General features: G+C 46.5%; 3 protein-coding genes across 5 annotated transcripts; 1 reads left to right on the top strand and 2 right to left on the bottom strand.

Moving 5' to 3' along the window:
• Positions 1-247: 247 nt before the first annotated feature.
• LOC6546971 (thymidylate kinase) lies at positions 248-1,406 on the bottom strand. Its single transcript, XM_001974577.3, has 3 exons — positions 1,078-1,406; positions 657-1,023; positions 248-587 (listed from the first exon to the last, which is right to left on the bottom strand). Exons 1-3 carry the CDS (start codon positions 1,211-1,213, stop codon positions 401-403), a joined length of 690 nt encoding a protein of 229 aa, XP_001974613.2. The 5' UTR covers positions 1,214-1,406; the 3' UTR covers positions 248-400.
• Positions 1,378-7,499, top strand: LOC6546972 (uncharacterized protein CG5098). 2 transcript variants are annotated; one of them, XM_026979836.1, is made up of 7 exons: positions 1,378-1,696; positions 1,806-2,321; positions 2,380-2,544; positions 2,770-2,966; positions 3,029-3,474; positions 3,535-6,089; positions 6,154-7,499. In XM_026979836.1, exons 2-7 carry the CDS (start codon positions 2,247-2,249, stop codon positions 6,685-6,687), a joined length of 3,972 nt encoding a protein of 1,323 aa, XP_026835637.1. In that variant the 5' UTR covers positions 1,378-1,696; positions 1,806-2,246; the 3' UTR covers positions 6,688-7,499. The 2 variants fall into 2 exon arrangements, with proteins under 2 accessions (XP_026835637.1, XP_026835638.1); XM_026979837.1 differs by lacking the exons at positions 1,806-2,321; positions 2,380-2,544.
• A 24-nt stretch (positions 7,500-7,523) lies between these two features.
• LOC6546973 (mastermind-like protein 2) lies at positions 7,524-14,914 on the bottom strand. Of its 2 annotated transcripts, none has more exons than XM_015156399.2 (5): positions 14,592-14,914; positions 11,528-11,754; positions 10,475-11,412; positions 8,731-10,297; positions 7,524-8,674 (listed from the first exon to the last, which is right to left on the bottom strand). In XM_015156399.2, exons 2-5 carry the CDS (start codon positions 11,751-11,753, stop codon positions 7,713-7,715), a joined length of 3,693 nt encoding a protein of 1,230 aa, XP_015011885.1. In that variant the 5' UTR covers position 11,754; positions 14,592-14,914; the 3' UTR covers positions 7,524-7,712. The 2 variants fall into 2 exon arrangements, with proteins under 2 accessions (XP_015011885.1, XP_015011887.1); XM_015156401.2 differs by having other exon boundaries at positions 8,731-8,857; positions 14,592-14,906.
• Positions 14,915-15,770: the final 856 nt, after the last annotated feature.

The raw sequence follows: 15,770 nt of genomic DNA, 5'->3' as shown, positions 1-15,770 counted from the left end.
TGATGGTTTAGCAACTAAGTTTGATCCGCATAAATTATTTTCGCTTAAGCTTAGCATTTAGTGAAGAGAGAGTCCCTAGTAATGGCGTATAAAATAAACGAACTACAATGGAGCAACAAAAGTTGGCTTTTCATGAAGAGGGATTAATGAAATTAAATTGCATGTCCCACTGGGCTTTCACTTAATCCCGCTTCTTAATCCAGTTGGCGTGCAATTCTGTAAATTCATTTGGCTCAACACCTAACGATATCGTTCGTTTGGATTTATTGCCTGCAGCTTTATCGTAAATTAAAAGTAAAGCGGCATTTAAAACATTTATAACAAACATTCGTGTATTGTATAAATCAATGTAAATCCCAATGTAAATCATCCCTAATGAATGATGATGCGAGGACGTTTGCTATGATAACATCTCCAGGGGTTGCGTGCCCACTTTGGGCAGGAGCTCCTCCGTAATGCTCGCTATCTGGGCATGTAAATCCTCCACAGGCTTAGTGGCATCAAACTGGTGCCAATAGCTGCCCTGCTCGGAGCAAATGCGATCGAATACCTTGGCCACACGACCCTGGAACTCCACTTTCTCATAACTGTAATGGCATTGTAATTGCAATGGATTGTAATATTGATGGTCATTTTAATGCACATGCTTTACTGACCGCTCTTCGCCGTATTGTGTCCGATTTGTAAGGTCAGCTGGTGGTGCTCTTAGGTAAAAAACTGCATCTGGTTTAATGAGCCCCCTTTCCGGAGCATAGCACCAATCGAAGTCCAATCCTTTGGCTGCACTATATGCCACTCCAGAGAAGGAATATCGATCCACAACCACTGTGCGGCCCTCATGCAGATTCTGCTTTATGTAGTTCATGTGCTCCCAGCGGTTGGTGGAGAACATTAGGTGTATCACCTCATCCGGCAGATCCTTGCTGTTGGTTAAATAGGAGTTTATCACCTGGCCAATGATGGAACTGCGTTCCGGGAAGTTCATGGGCAATGCCGGAATACCCTTTGAATTCAGGAGCGCAACTAGAAAATAAATCGCAGATTATATTCGGGTATCATAAGGACTCCGTTACTTACCCAACAACTGGCTCTGAGTGGACTTTCCACTGCGGTCACAACCTTCAAATATTATTAATGCTCCACGTTTTCCCGCGTTCATTGCGATATAAATGCAATTGTAAACACACATACACATACATATACACACATGCATTGATATCCATATTGATTTTTCGGTATTTATATTCGTGTTTAAAATATTCCGTTCGGGAAGCCCCTCTTCGTAAAAATATTGAAAGAATATGTTTTAAAATAGGATTATTTTTTATAATTAATTTTTTAGAAAAAGTGACCGTAGAACTAATCGATAGTGGCAAAGAAACATCGATGTTTCCCAACGGGGCCAAATATCGATAGTGTGGAATGGATATCGATTTTAGTTCCAGCTCTAATAAATTACATTTTGTTTTTAACAATTTTAAATTCCCGTAAAAACACAGAAACAAAGTTGCGGCATTTGCAAAATATTATTTAGTTAGGTCCCCTTGTTCGGCGCGATGTGTTAGCCGCTTAAACGCCACCGGCTCATGCGTTTTGGAAAACGGGCTCCATTTGCCTGCGCTGAGCGACCCAAAACAAGAAAAATTTGCACGCAGTCGCAACGAATTCGCAATGCGCTGCAGCTGAAAATTAAAAGGTACAACCTAGCATCCCCGCCCTTGACGATAATTAAGAAAACTGTGTCTTCGCAATAATAAATTAATACCGCTTTACGCATACGCCATACAAAACTGATCATGGATCAGTGGCTAATAAACAATGTTGTCAGGACGTTCGGCAGTACAGAGGACCGCGTGCGTTTGGCGTAGCGTGCAAAACAACGCGCTGTCATCTGTCCGATAGGTTGTGTTATCGACTGTTCGCGCAAGGACCACGAGAGCGGCGAAAGAAATTTTTTTTGCCCTTTCCGAGTGGGTTGGTGTGTGGGTGGTGTGTGAAAAAAGTGCGTGCGGTCTTGTTTATGGGTGAAAAAGAGCAGCGGCTGTCCGGCCGGAGTTAGCAAATTCGTGTGCAGGATCCTGCCCAGCAAGATTAGGTCGCCTTTCCCTCCAGCCGCAGCGTTTCCCAATTCCCAGCTGTCGGGCTTTCATTAACATTCCGCATTAGCCCGAAGGATTGCCTAGAGACGACAGTCCATGATCTGGGTGACATATACGAGCACCCTAAGTTAGCTGCCGCCGAAAGAGATGGCCAACAACAACCATCCCCATCCTGGGCATCTCAGCCAGGCAGCCCAGAACGCCTCCTGGAATCCATTACAAGTAAGTGGGACTAATGTCTTTGGTCAAAACCGAAAACTGACATCCACTTAATCTTCAGATTCCTTCGTACATACCCCGTCAGCCACAGTTGGCGCACATGTCCAACGAACGGCCCGGAATGGTGCGATCTCCGTTGGCCTGGCACGTTTCTGGATCCGTTTCCGCCCAGCCTCCACCGCCACCCGATGCCATTTACAATTTCATGTCGGCCAATCACAAAAATGTAATTAGGCCAAAGCGAGAAACCGTCGAGATCAAGCTGCCAGTTATCCAGATCCTAGTATTTCCCAAAAGCATGCTCGATTTCTTCGCCATTTGGCCCGTAGATGCCTTCTTTAGTATCGTTTAGTTGTTGATATCTGTGTTTGCTTTTTGATGCCATTTCCTGTATTTGTTTTATTTATTACTTTCCAATCAGTTATCACTAAGTTCGTATTGTCATCCTCAGCTGGACCACCACCATCAGATGAACCCATTGCTGGCACCGCCCTACTCAGGAACTTTGCCATTCAACTCCATGGACTTATCCTTACAGTCCGCACGAAGTGCGGCCCAGCCGCTGGCCAAGCAATCGCCGAATCAGCAATCGCATCAGACCCAACAGCAACAACAATCCCTCATACATCCCCCCAATTATCCTTCAATGTAAGTGCATTAATTTTATATAAATGAATTTAATTCATCCGAGGAATTTCTCTACGAAACAGTCAAAATCTCACAACCAATGCCACGCCCACCAGCGCGCAGCTGCAACAGCAGCAGCAACAGGAGCATCTGGTAGCCATGGCAGCTGCCCATGTCAGTTTGCTGCATTCCAGCCGCCAAAATCAGGGAGCCCCATCAGGTAGCCTCAGCAATGGAGGCGACTGCGAGTCTCTGCTTCCGCCACCACCGCCAACATCTGCTTCTGGGAACACCAATCACACTGGAAGCAACAGCAGCAGTAATAGTGGGAGTAACAATCATATAACCAGCCCGCACTACATGCAATCTCGCGATGAGAATTTTAAGCTGACGCAGTTAAAACGCAACTTTGACCCCGATCTCTCGGGGAAGAATCCACAGAAGGAAAAGGATTTTGGATACCCTTTAGCGAGCTCAGCGAGCAAACTGCCAACGCACAATGTACAGCAGCAACATGCCAACAAGAAACGTAAGACCCATGGCACGGTATATAGAATGATTAGAATATTAATTTAAAATCTTTTTTTAGCCTCACCTCTACGAAACTATCACCAGCAACAGCAGCCGCCTTACAACTTAACCCCCAAATACAATGGACCACAGACGCCGCCTACGCCTCAGTCTCCGCTGGCTGCCCTTCCTCACCAGATCTTATCACCCACTATGGATTACAATCAACTGCATTTGCACCATCAGCTTAATAGCTCCAGTGGAGGAAGCTACCAGCACATTCAGCAGGATCAGACGCAATCACAATCACACCCCCAGCACTTACACTACCACAATCAGCATGCGACCAGCCAAACAGCTCCACCGCCGCTTCTACCACCACTCTTGACCAGCGAACAATTTCACGCTCAACCACAGGATGCGGGTCAGCAGCAAACAGCATCCTCAAGTCAACATCAGACACATCATTCCCGTAACGCGCAATTGACGAATCTCGATCTGGCAGTAAAACACAAACCAGAGTCAGAGGAACAGCCTGTTATAACTGATCTGTCCTATCGAAACTCTGAGGCAGATAAAACTGCAGCGAATTCGGTACCCGAAGCTCCTGAGTCTCCCTACCTGACCACCTCCAATGAGGAATCTTTGGAATCAAACAGTAACAGCAGTAATAGCCGAAAACGCCGCAAACGAAAAGCCAGTATGGTGATGAGAGTAACACCAAATGAAAATGCCCCAGAGGGAGAAAATAACAAGCCGCAGCATCAAACGCCAACGCACATCAACAACAGCTGCAGCCCCAAAAAGTCCCCCAAGAATGGAGGCGGTGAGTTTCAGCCGTTCAGTTTGCAAAACCAGTCGCAAACCCAGAATGAGAAGACGCCGCAAGAGAACGGTCGTGGAGGATCACCGGCTCCTGCGGAAAACAATAGCAACAGCAATAGTTCCACACTGTATAACGACAATGAAAACCCCAAGACCAAGAAGCAGCGGCAGGCGCTGCTGCAGCGGAACCGTACAGATCAGCACCGAATGCAGCAGGACGATGAGCCTTCCAAAAAGCATACATCTCCTGCAATGCCACCACCTAGTCCGCAGAGCAATAGCAGCAGCAGCACCTCCAGCAGCTCTAGCGCAAACACGCATAGCAGCCAAAGTAGCCATGCCGTCAATAATAATCCGAAGCCTGAGATTAATAATAAAGCCACTACGGACACCCCCGCATCTCCTGCCCTAGTAGAACAGGGCAACATCGATGCTAAGCCGGCGGTAAGTGTGCACGAATGTGACGAGGAAGAGGAACCAGCTGCGAACAAGGAATCGCCTGCGCATCCTGTTCCACCCTCTTCTGTTGCTGTTGCTGCGCCTCCTGCGACCGAATCCCCCAAGAAATCATCACCTGCTGCCAACTCTGAGTCTTGTCCCTTTGGGGAAGTGGAGGATAAGCTAGAGCAAATGTTTGCCGGCATTGAGGAGGAGACGGAAAGGATATCCAGCCCAGAAAAGCCAGCAGAAGAATCGGAAGCGATGGTTGCACACGATTTAACTGCCCAGCTGGCTCTCGACACTACGAAAACGCTCGATACGCCAACGGAAAATCAGACCTCAGTGCTTGCAGTCCTGGCACCCAATCCAGCACCTACGCCCGAAATTCGGCCGGTTGCCACCAAAGCGGCGATGAAGTCTACAATGCCCAGCCCCGTGCACAGTTCCACACCCCAATCTCGCTCCACATCGACACCCTTGGCTGCAGGAGATGACAGTAAATCGAACACTCCTGTTCCAGCTAAAGCCCCCGTGCCCAGGAGACCGCCACCCCGTCGACTTTCCATGGGCATGGATGCCTCACTATTGCGTTTTATGATCGACGATCCGCCTGCCAAAAAGCCAGGTCGTAAAAAGAAAGTGGTTAAAGAGCCGGACTTTGAAGATGATGACAAGCCTAGCACCTCGGCGGCAGCTGCTGCAGCTCTCGCAGCTCGCCAACTAAGCGAAGCGGCTTCTGCTACCAAAAGCAAACCTGCCGCAGGAGGAAAAAAAAAGAGCGCCGTGGTCAAGGGAAAGAAGGGATCAGCGGCAAAGGGCAATGCAAAGAATGCGAAACAGAACGGAAAAAAATCGGCCCGAAAACCAGCCTTTACCACCGACGAGGATAGCACTCCGGCGCCCACAAATGGAGGAGGTTCCGTTCCCGAGCTGAGGTTCAAATCTCCGTTTATACTAATCAAACCGGATGGAAGCGTGAGCATCAAAAACACACACAGTGCCGAGGACGTAAACGAAAAGCAGACGAAGGCCAAAAAGGCGCCGCACGAACGAAAAAACTTGCGGGGAATGCACAGCTCCACGCTGAGCAATCGTTATGATGCGGACACCACCGACTCCACATGGATATGTGTCTTTTGCAAGCGGGGTCCTCATAAGCTCGGCCTAGGTGACCTCTTCGGTCCATATCTAGTGACTAGCGACTGCGACGAGTATCGTGCCGCTGTGCAGGCACCCGGAGCACAAGACATCGATGGACTATTCGTTAACAAACGGAGGCGCGAGGACATGGTGAAGGGGCAGGAGCGGAATCTGCCCGCTGTGCCTGCCACGTTAGCCACCATTATGCAAGCACCTAAGATAAGCATGGTAAGACTTACATACAACTCTGCTTTGCAAAATTAACAACAAACCAAATACAACTTTATTTTAGCATAAACGTAAGCGCAAGCAGACGCACGATAGCTCGATATCCTACAGCGACGATCCAAATGAGACCCGCTCACAATGCTCCTCCGTGGACCCACTGGACTGCAGTACCGAATCCAAGTTTGTGGAGACGTTCCGCGGCATGGGAAAGACCTCGGAGAACGGCTTTGAAGTTTGGTTGCACGAGGACTGTGCCGTTTGGAGCAATGACATCCATTTAATCGGAGCCCACGTCAACGGCTTAGATGCTGCGGTGTGGGAAAGCACGAGGTACCAATGCGTTCTCTGTCAGCAGACGGGAGCTAGCATATGTTGTTTTCAAAGGTGTTGCAAGGCCGCAGCGCATGTACCATGCGCGCGATCGGCAAACTGGAGCCTAAGCGAGGAGGATCGCAAAGTATACTGCCAGTTGCATAGGCATCAGCCTGAAATCGTGGAACCCATGAAAGCGGAGAGCATAGCGCCGGTGGAGGCTCCAGTTGCTCCACCGCCAGCACCCGCACCGCCACCCGCGTTCAATATTCATTCGCTTCCCTGAGTACGCGTGCGCGTCCAGAAATGCCGCCTGGTCGCCAAGCGTTGAGCGTTAAAGGCACGATCCCCATACCCCCGACTGCGTATCCAAAACCCTACCGAATCCGCAGCTCGCTGCATCTTTTACTTAAGCTTTGTACATAAGTTTCCGACCGCCGTCGTCGCCAGGAGGGCATTTCGTAATCCGAGAAGTGATTTTGTATAAATCCGCTGTACATTTTAAGGCTTGACGCACAGCACAGACGATATCAAAGCGTTTGCCACGTTATAGTTAGGTTCCCTCCCTAAACCTTTAGTTGTTTATGTTTAAGAGACGTCCTAAATTATTTTTTCGCATAGTCCAGAACTTTACATTAGTACCTTTTAGTTCTAACTAATTTTAAAACCACCAGCCCATGTCCTATGCCCACCCATCTGCATCACATACGCCTCTGGATAATTCAGTTTAGTTGAATTCAATCTGTTTGTATCAACAAATACTCCATGCCATACCGATATTCAACTGAGTTAATCAAGTTAACTGAAGTAGCTATGGGAGATTCCAATTGATGTGAAGTTGCGATGCGATGTGAAGTTGCAGTAAAACAGCGTATAAATAGAAAATGTTTGACACCAAGTAAGCGAGAACATTCGAAGCCCAATTAAAAATGGAATATTGTAAAACAATATAATATGCATTAAGAATATTAGTAATGTTTATTTAAAGCCAGCAAAATGAACCCGTGTATTGTATTCGTATTCGGTAAGGTCTGTACGTATTGCTGATAATTTTAAAACTCTAAAACGTATAAACAATAAAAACTTAATCTCACATGCAACTGGAGGGCGAACTGGCTCGGGTTTTTGTAAATTTTTTCGTTTTATTTATCAATAAATATGCAAAAATATACACACATAAATACGAGAAAAGTATGATTTTCAAACAGGTGATCTATAGTACAATTGTAGACTTAGCTTAGTCATAAATAGTTTACTAATTTAGCTATAAGTTAAGTTTCTAGTCCTAGCTCGTTTACCTCGCAATCTCCTTTAGAAGCGCCGCAACCGGCGTCGCAGTTGATGTGTGATATCATTGGGCAGTCGGCCCACGCTGCTCTGTGGCACCTCGTAGGATGTACGTCCGGCATAAAAGGCCCGTTCCCGGCTTTTGCCAGATCCGGACAAGCTGCCCTTGCCCAGGGTGTCCGTCAGTTGGAGCTGACTGGCCGAAACATCGCTCCGCTTTTGGGCCAACTGCAAGCCAGGTATCAGGCCATTAGCCAGCGTGGGCAGCTGCACATTCAGGTGATCCACGTGGCGTCCGGCTATCACCGGTCCCTGTGCAATATTTCCAGTGGACACCGACACGGGCGGAGCCAAGGGCGGAAATTGAGGCAACTGCTGCTGCTGCTGATGGTAGGGCACGAAAATATTGGGCGTAAGATAGGGCTGCTGGTTGGTGTGGATCGTGCTCCGCTGTTGTTGCTGTTGCTGGAAGTGCTGCTGCTGCTGTGGCTGCTTGTATTGCTGGTAGATACTCTGCTGCTGAGGTTGTTGGTATTGTTGCGATATAAAGCTCAATTGCTGCTGCACAGGCTGCCGTTGCTGCTGCACGGACTGATGAACAGACTGCTGTTGCTGTTGCACGGACTGACGTTGCTGCTGCTGCACGTGATGCTGCTGCAAAGGCAGAGTCACTTGCTGCTGATAGTGTGTCTGTTGCTGCGGCACCCGTTGTTGCTGCTGCAAAGTGGCAGGAGCATGAATATTGCTGCTGGTAGCAGGGCTCTGACCAAATTTGTTGTTAAGGAAGTCGTTGAGGGAGACATAGGAGTTGCCTTGGCTGCTGGTCACTGGTGCTTGAGTGGCCAAGCTGGAAATGATGTTGCTGGCGGAGTTGGGCGCAATGCGCTGGCCTTCAGCTCGTGCAATCACAATTCCGGGCGGAGGAGGCAGCACCGACGACGGCGCTGTTTGCTGGGGGCGTGGTGGTGCAGTCAGACTGGAAATAGCTGCAACAAAATGTATTTATTTTGAAGTCCATCTCTTGATTTTGATAAATCCTTACCTGGCGCTGCTGCTGGCTTAACGTAGCTGCTGCTGACCGAGTGGTGTTGCTGCTTGGCCACTTGATGTTGCTGCTGCTGCTGCTGCTGCTGGCGATTGGAACCCTGCGACTGGGCACTCTTAAAATTCTGCAAAACGGATTCGTCAACAATGGCACGGGTTAACTTATCAAAGGATAGGAAAGCGGAGGCGGGACTAAGACTGGATGTGGCTTGGGATTGATATGGGTGCCCAGCGATATCGCTGGCCGTGTGCGTGGCATAGACATGTGATGGTGATTGTTGGATGGGTTTGCTGATTTGTGTGGCCTGTGTGTAACTATAGCCACCATTATAGTTCGATGCCAGGGCGGAGATATGTTGGTTCAGCGAAGAAAGCGAGGATGTGGGGCGCAGTGTGGTGCTCGGTGTGGTGGTGGTGCCCCGAGTTCTTTGGACGGGTGCCTGGGTCTTGAAGTTCGAGTAGCGATTCTTCCCGCGGTTAACGTTAACGGCGGATCGCGTAGATGTGGCCGCAATATAGCTTCTAGGAGTGGAGCTGGTGGGGCTGCTGGTGGTTGCCGCATTACTGCTACTGACTGAGGCTCGTGTTGCTGGTGTGTACACTCGATTGCCGCGCTGCACCTGGAAGCGTTGCAGGTTGCTGTGGACGGTTTCCCAGTTGGCCTTGCTTGGCGCAACCTTTGTCTCGCGATCAATATCGCGCACTGTTAGCCTCTTATTTGGACCTGGTTCTGCTCCACTGCGAATTTGTTGGAATGAGGTCACTGTTGTCGCTGTTGCCGGGGTTGTTGTGGTGCTGGGCAAGGTCGTTGTTGCCTTTGTGGTGCTCCTGGTGGCTTGGGATAGTCGAGAAAGTCGCAACCTGCTGGCTGCCAGGCGTTCCAGGTAACTTCTTGTGGGTGTGGTGCTCCTTGGCGTGGTGGACGCTGTGGTGGTTCGCACAGTGGGCAAGGGGCGAATGTGGGCACGCTTCAACATGGCTCCGGGCCGATTCCTGCGGTAGCCACGAATCCGTTCCTGCGTGCTACTGATCTCAGTTACCACTTCGGTGGATGTGACCATGACCGGCGTGATGGGACTATTGGTTGTGGTACTGGTGACCACCACATCGTTCCTTTCCAAAGGCTTCTCATCATTATGCGAGGTCAGTTGCACACCTGCCAGCAGCAGCTTAGCTGCCTCTTCATGCACATCATTCTTCTCAGAGTCTTCGGTAGTCTGCTCCACTCGGAGTTTATCCTCACTTATGGGCAGACTGGCAGTGAGAGCAGCTGCCTGTCCAATGGATTCGATGGCCGACTCTTCCCCGGTAGCCACCACATCTGACAGTGGTGGAGCCAAAAACGTGAGTGGTTCCGCGGCTGGGGTGGGGGTGACCTCAGATGCCACGAGCGTGCTAACTTCCTCATCCTCAGCGGGTGGCAAAGTTGGTGCTATCAGCAGTTGTTCTATTGATTCAGTGACTGGCTCAGTGGTTGTAGAAGTGGTGCTGGTGGTACTTGTTGATTTGGGAAATTTGAGTTTGTGCTCAATGGATTTCTGATCTTCGGTGGGTATCTCATTGGGCTGTTTGTGTGTTTTGTGTGGTTTGTGGTTTTGAATTGCGTAATGTAAGCGATAGTTGATAGAGTAGCAATTTAGATAGAAAGATAGATAGAGATACAAAAAGATAAGATATAGAAAGTAGTAGTGGATAGTTGAGATAGTTTATAGAGTTAGTTCAAGCATTGTGGGAAAACTCACCGTAAATCTGACAGTGCTGGCCGTTTGTTTCGGTTTTATATAGCCATAGCCCGAAGATGAGCTGCCCTTTCCGTTTTCGCCCTGCATGGAGAACCCACGACTTAGGAAGCGGAATGGTTGCTTAACTTTCTGCGGCGCCATAGATTGATAGCCGGAAACGGAGGGATCCACATCGGTGGATACCTCATCCAGCAGATTGTTAATGTTCGATACAAGATCTAGTTGCACGGCCTCGTCCTTCGTATTTCTTATATGCTTGATGTAATCGGGCGCCATAACCTCTACATTGGCTGATTCCGAATCGGATAAGGTCTCCAAGCCCGCGTTAACACGCTCGGCAAAGTTCTTTTGCTTTTGGAAGTGGTATTCCCTGGGGTATTCCGCCACGATATGGGCATTGGTGTGATCAAACTGAATGCCTGGATCTGACGAAAGTTCTCCCAAACTGTTCACATAAATACCCTCGTCCACGCTGTCCTCAGGGTTAATGCTGCCTATTTGCACAGCACTAAGTGGCTCACTTTTAACGTCTTCTCCGCGACCAGCAACTTGGGTTTCGAGATCATTGGCCCTAATGGCCGCAGGTTGACTCAAAACACCACTAGCTGCACTTAAGTCTTTGCTATGACTGTGGTGCGGATTCTGAGACTGGGATTGGGCTTGTTGCAAGGCCTTCGAAATGGTTTTCATGGGGTACTCCATCATGTGACGCACTCGCTCCATCATTTCGTGGGTGCTGCCCACGGTTTTCTCCTCGTTCATTTCATAATACTTCTCAGAATCATCGCAGTTTACATTGCGGTACCAATCGCAAACGAAGTTCTTCTGGCTGAAGAGCGTTCCGTTGGGGCACAGGAAACCGAATCCTTGAGGTGATCGGGCTGTATGGGCACAAATACGGAAGGCCTGGCAGCGACTTTCTACATCCGCGTAATAACCTGCAATGGTATACAAATGATTAAAGACAGCTCGCTTACAGAGATTTCAGTTTTCGATTACAATCACTAGCTGAACAGTTTTATTTTTTTGATGTTAATCCATTTAGTTACCCACCTTCATGTCTTCCCTTGCACACGAAGCTGGTCTTTGGCGGGGCACTTAGAATGGGATAATCTAGGCCCGGCTCTCCGGGAATCGTGTGCCGTAGGTCGTACTGCTGATCCGTGTACTCGCTGGACTTGTCCGCATCCTCGAAGTGCTCTCGACTGCCGCTCTGGCCCTGGGCTCCACCCACCAGGAGGACGAGAGCCAACCACAGACAGGGGCTGGGTGGCCACATGCTGGGGAAAATGAAATTGAAAAAATGTAAATGTATTAATTGTGACATTCGTGAGCGGCGCTTTGCGACACTTTATTCATTAGGCTGATTGATAAACCATGAATCGCACCGAAACTCATTGATTAAAATGTGTGTTTTGGCCCATTTGCATACAAATGCGGCGGACAACGGAAACACGTAAGTGGCCGAAGATTACCATATAACATATATTTGGTAGCGAGGCGTGTCCATAGGCCCCACGTAACCGAATCGAGCGGATGCTGAATGATTTATTTACCCAAACAAATGCCACAAAAAAAATCAAAATTTACAGATAGACGATGACTTTTTTGCAAACTTTTTTGTACGAATATATTCGCGTGGGGTATGTCGACAGATCGGACCATTTACGGCAAAGTGTGTTCATCAAATGGCAATTAAATTCGATTGGGCTTATCTATTGATTTACCAATAAAAGGAGGCAGCAGGTGACCCTGAAATTCTAGCTTGATCTAAATGTTAAGCCTCTTCAACATTAAAGATCGATATCGGATCAATATGAAGTGTTTAAAACTTCTTTCCTTACCATAACAACCATTAATCACTTGGAATTATATAAGTGATGGGGCAACGATTATAAATCATAGTGGAGCCTTATTAGAACGTGGCTAATTCCGATTTAAGCAAAGCAAATCGAAACTAAACGCAAACAGAAATCAAGTATTCGCATCGCTTCCAGTTAAACACTCGAGCGATCAATTCTCGATGGCTTTTGGATCGGCTGCTGAGGTCATTTGGAGCTATTATGTTTTCCGAATGATATGTGCTGACAGCGGAGTTGGATCCAGCTACAGAAACAGATACATTTCATATTTCATGCAAATTAAAACGAAAGACTTAGGCAACGAACTCTTCACACGGTTCATCTTCACTTGTCTTCACCCTGAATGATTACCTCTAATTGTTCGCATTGATTGCTGTGTAAGGAAGCAAAGCGTATAGAAAACACTCCACAAGCTGTTCAATGAAAATATTCAGTGGCAATTGTTTGCAAAGATTTGATTTGGTTAGTGCAACTTGAAGACATTCAAAGCTGGCTAAAATGAAATCGAATAGTGGCTGCTAAAAATATGTTCACAATTAAACGGCTCCTATTGTTTGGAGAAAAAAACTGTAATTGTCTAATTGCAATGATAACTCTATCGTTTATATAAGATTTGCTGATGATGTAACAATTGAAAGACCATAATTACAAGCATAGTATAATTGCATTGGTCCGTTGACATTCCCCGGCAGTCAATAACCTTCCCGCAAGTCAACAAACTGTAAGCTGGCCAGTTCTATAATGACTATCTAAGCGACATCTAATTGAATTTTAATGATCCATCTTCAGCCAGAAGCTGTTCCCATTCACACACACTCGATATGCAAATGTCGTGGGGAAAATGGAAAATGACCTCTCCATGAGATGTACTCATCTTGGAATGCCCAAGATGACCAGTCGCGTTACAGAAACCATTTACAATTCGACACTTTCAGGGTCAATATCAAGAGCAAAGCACGAGATCCGAATACAACCGACAACGAGGAAGCACTCGGTATAGAAAATGTTTTACTTCTCATTGTTTTCAATGATCCATCAAAACATTAAAATGCCAGACAAACGATGATTAAGACGAGAGCCTCAAACAAGAAGCCAAGAACAGGGAAGGAAAATTTCAGATAACAGTCTTTGCATTGAAAATGAAACAAAAAAGAGAATGGATAGACACATCAAATGTTGGTAGTTCAACCGAAATATATATTAGTTGCTGTAATTCAAATGCCTCGATCATTACTTTTTATGAACTCTAACTGAGCCTGGTGCAAATTAATTGGCAGCACGTTTTCGAGCCGAACCGCAGTGAACCATAAATCTTGAACAGATATCACTAGAACGGGTTACCCCAGTCGGATATTTAATTATAGCGAATCTCTAAGTTTGGCTCCATGGCGCCGACAAGCCCATCATCGTTGGGTGTCATCCAGCGGAATTGATTGCTGTCTCAGGACTGAATACCCATATGTATTTATAGCTTGATCTCTATCGCGGCCCGGGTCTGTTCCGCCTGCCATGTCATACTCCATTTGGATGCTCCTTCTCACGATCTTGCCCCACAGATGTGAAAAGCCAGCAAATTCGGAATTTGCTCAGATATGGACAGATGACGTAAATCTGGTGCGTAACCCACGAGATGGAGAGTGAGCCACTTCTGGCTGTCTCGCCGATCTCGGGTGCTCCATGATTTGCCGTTTCTATATCCGTTTAGATATTTCGTTTCAAGAGGTCGAGAAGTTTGCTATGTAAACATATCATTTACGGATTTGGCATCATTACTTTCGCATAAGTGATGAAAAATGAGCTCCTTAGCTAGTAATGGAATTCTAAAAGTTCTGGCATTCTATTCAAAAATATAGGTCAAAGTAGAGCGACTGAAAATTTGTACTGAGATATGTGTAAAAATAATGGTCCTAAAAGTTGGGAACCAATATAATAGCACTTGAACAGTATGTAAAAGGCAAACAGTTTGTTCTATTATAAAGCGTTTTATAAGTCAGCCTCTCAATAATATCACCATTCCTGTACACGTTTTTAATCTGTCGGTTAAAAACAGTCGATTCCACTCTAATTTATCAGAATATCCATATATGTATATATATGTATATATATCATAAATGAGCTTACTGCATTTGAAGCTTTTTCAACTTGGTGGGCGTTTGACATTTGTCATGCTCAGCTTTTTAATGAGTATATATTAATTGTTCGCATTTGGCATGTTATTTTATCTGTATTTGTTGTCCATGCAGTCTCATTTTTACCTTTTGAATCTCCGAATTAACGAATGGAGTGGACCGAATATTAATTTGATTTCGCTTTCGGTTTTCTTTTTATTTTGTTAGCACTGAAATACTTTAGGTAAACAACTTCACATTCACTGGAGCGAAACTAATGCATTATCCTGCCAGTCGATTGGGATTATCCTTGTTCACTCAATAGACACCGGTTGCGGAGCGGAAAAACCAGGCAAACTGAACCGTTCGAGCCGCGAACTTGAACTGAACTCGACCATCCAAAGGTAATCGAAATATTTTGGCCGAAAAGAGTTCGGCCAGCAGCAGCAGCATCCAAAATCAACAGCGACAACCAGACATTCAGACCCCGAGGTATGCGTCAAAGCAGAAGATACAAGCCCAACCGAAACCAAAACCAAAACCAAAACACCAACAATAGCCCAATCGATTGCGTATGATCATGATGATGATGATGGTGATGGTGATGGTGATGGTGATGAGGTTGATGTTGCTGCTGGGAAACCGGTGACAACCTGCTGCTGCCGAAAATGTTGCTGCTGCCAGCCTACATAACAGTATCAGTTGGATACTGTCCATAAAAATAAAAAGTCACAAAAGAAAGGGGCCAGCCACAAGTTGTCAACTATCTTCCTTGAGGGCGTGTTTGCATGGGATATAAAACCACAGTGGGGACTCTGAATGAGAAAATTGAACTTAGCAGAAAGGTGTATAAGTGTTTTCTTACTAGGTCAAAAGCGTAACTTATGCTTAAGAGGGGATGACCTTGAAAATGTATTTAAAGATGTCAAAAATTAATTAACTAGGAATGTGAATAATTAATGATGTTCATAGATATGCTGCTCTACTTCTAAACTGTTTTTATTTAATTAAAACCGAAGTTTAATAAAGTAAAAAATGCTTGTGTCCGGCATAAAAGTAATAATGAACAAGCTACATTTAAGGGTTCTTCTTTCGATATTCTACTGTACACATCCAAAACGCTTTCGTTTTCATTTCGATTCGGTTTTCACACGGACTGAAAAATCGGGTTGTTGCCAGATTCCTTCCAAGTGCCGCATAATTTATCGTGTAAGTTTATGAAGCGGCTAAGGCCGCTGGATAAATGGGGGAATGGGTATGTTTAGAAGCAAGAGGATGTTGGAGCCCAAACAAGGGGGCCTGACTTCCGCATAGGAACCTTAGACC

The sequence above is a fragment of the Drosophila erecta genome, unplaced genomic scaffold (assembly GCF_003286155.1).
Source record: "Drosophila erecta strain 14021-0224.00,06,07 unplaced genomic scaffold, DereRS2 tig00000092-arrow-pilon, whole genome shotgun sequence".
NCBI lineage: Eukaryota > Metazoa > Arthropoda > Insecta > Diptera > Drosophilidae > Drosophila > Drosophila erecta.
This window is presented reverse-complemented; position numbering and strand designations above follow the sequence as displayed.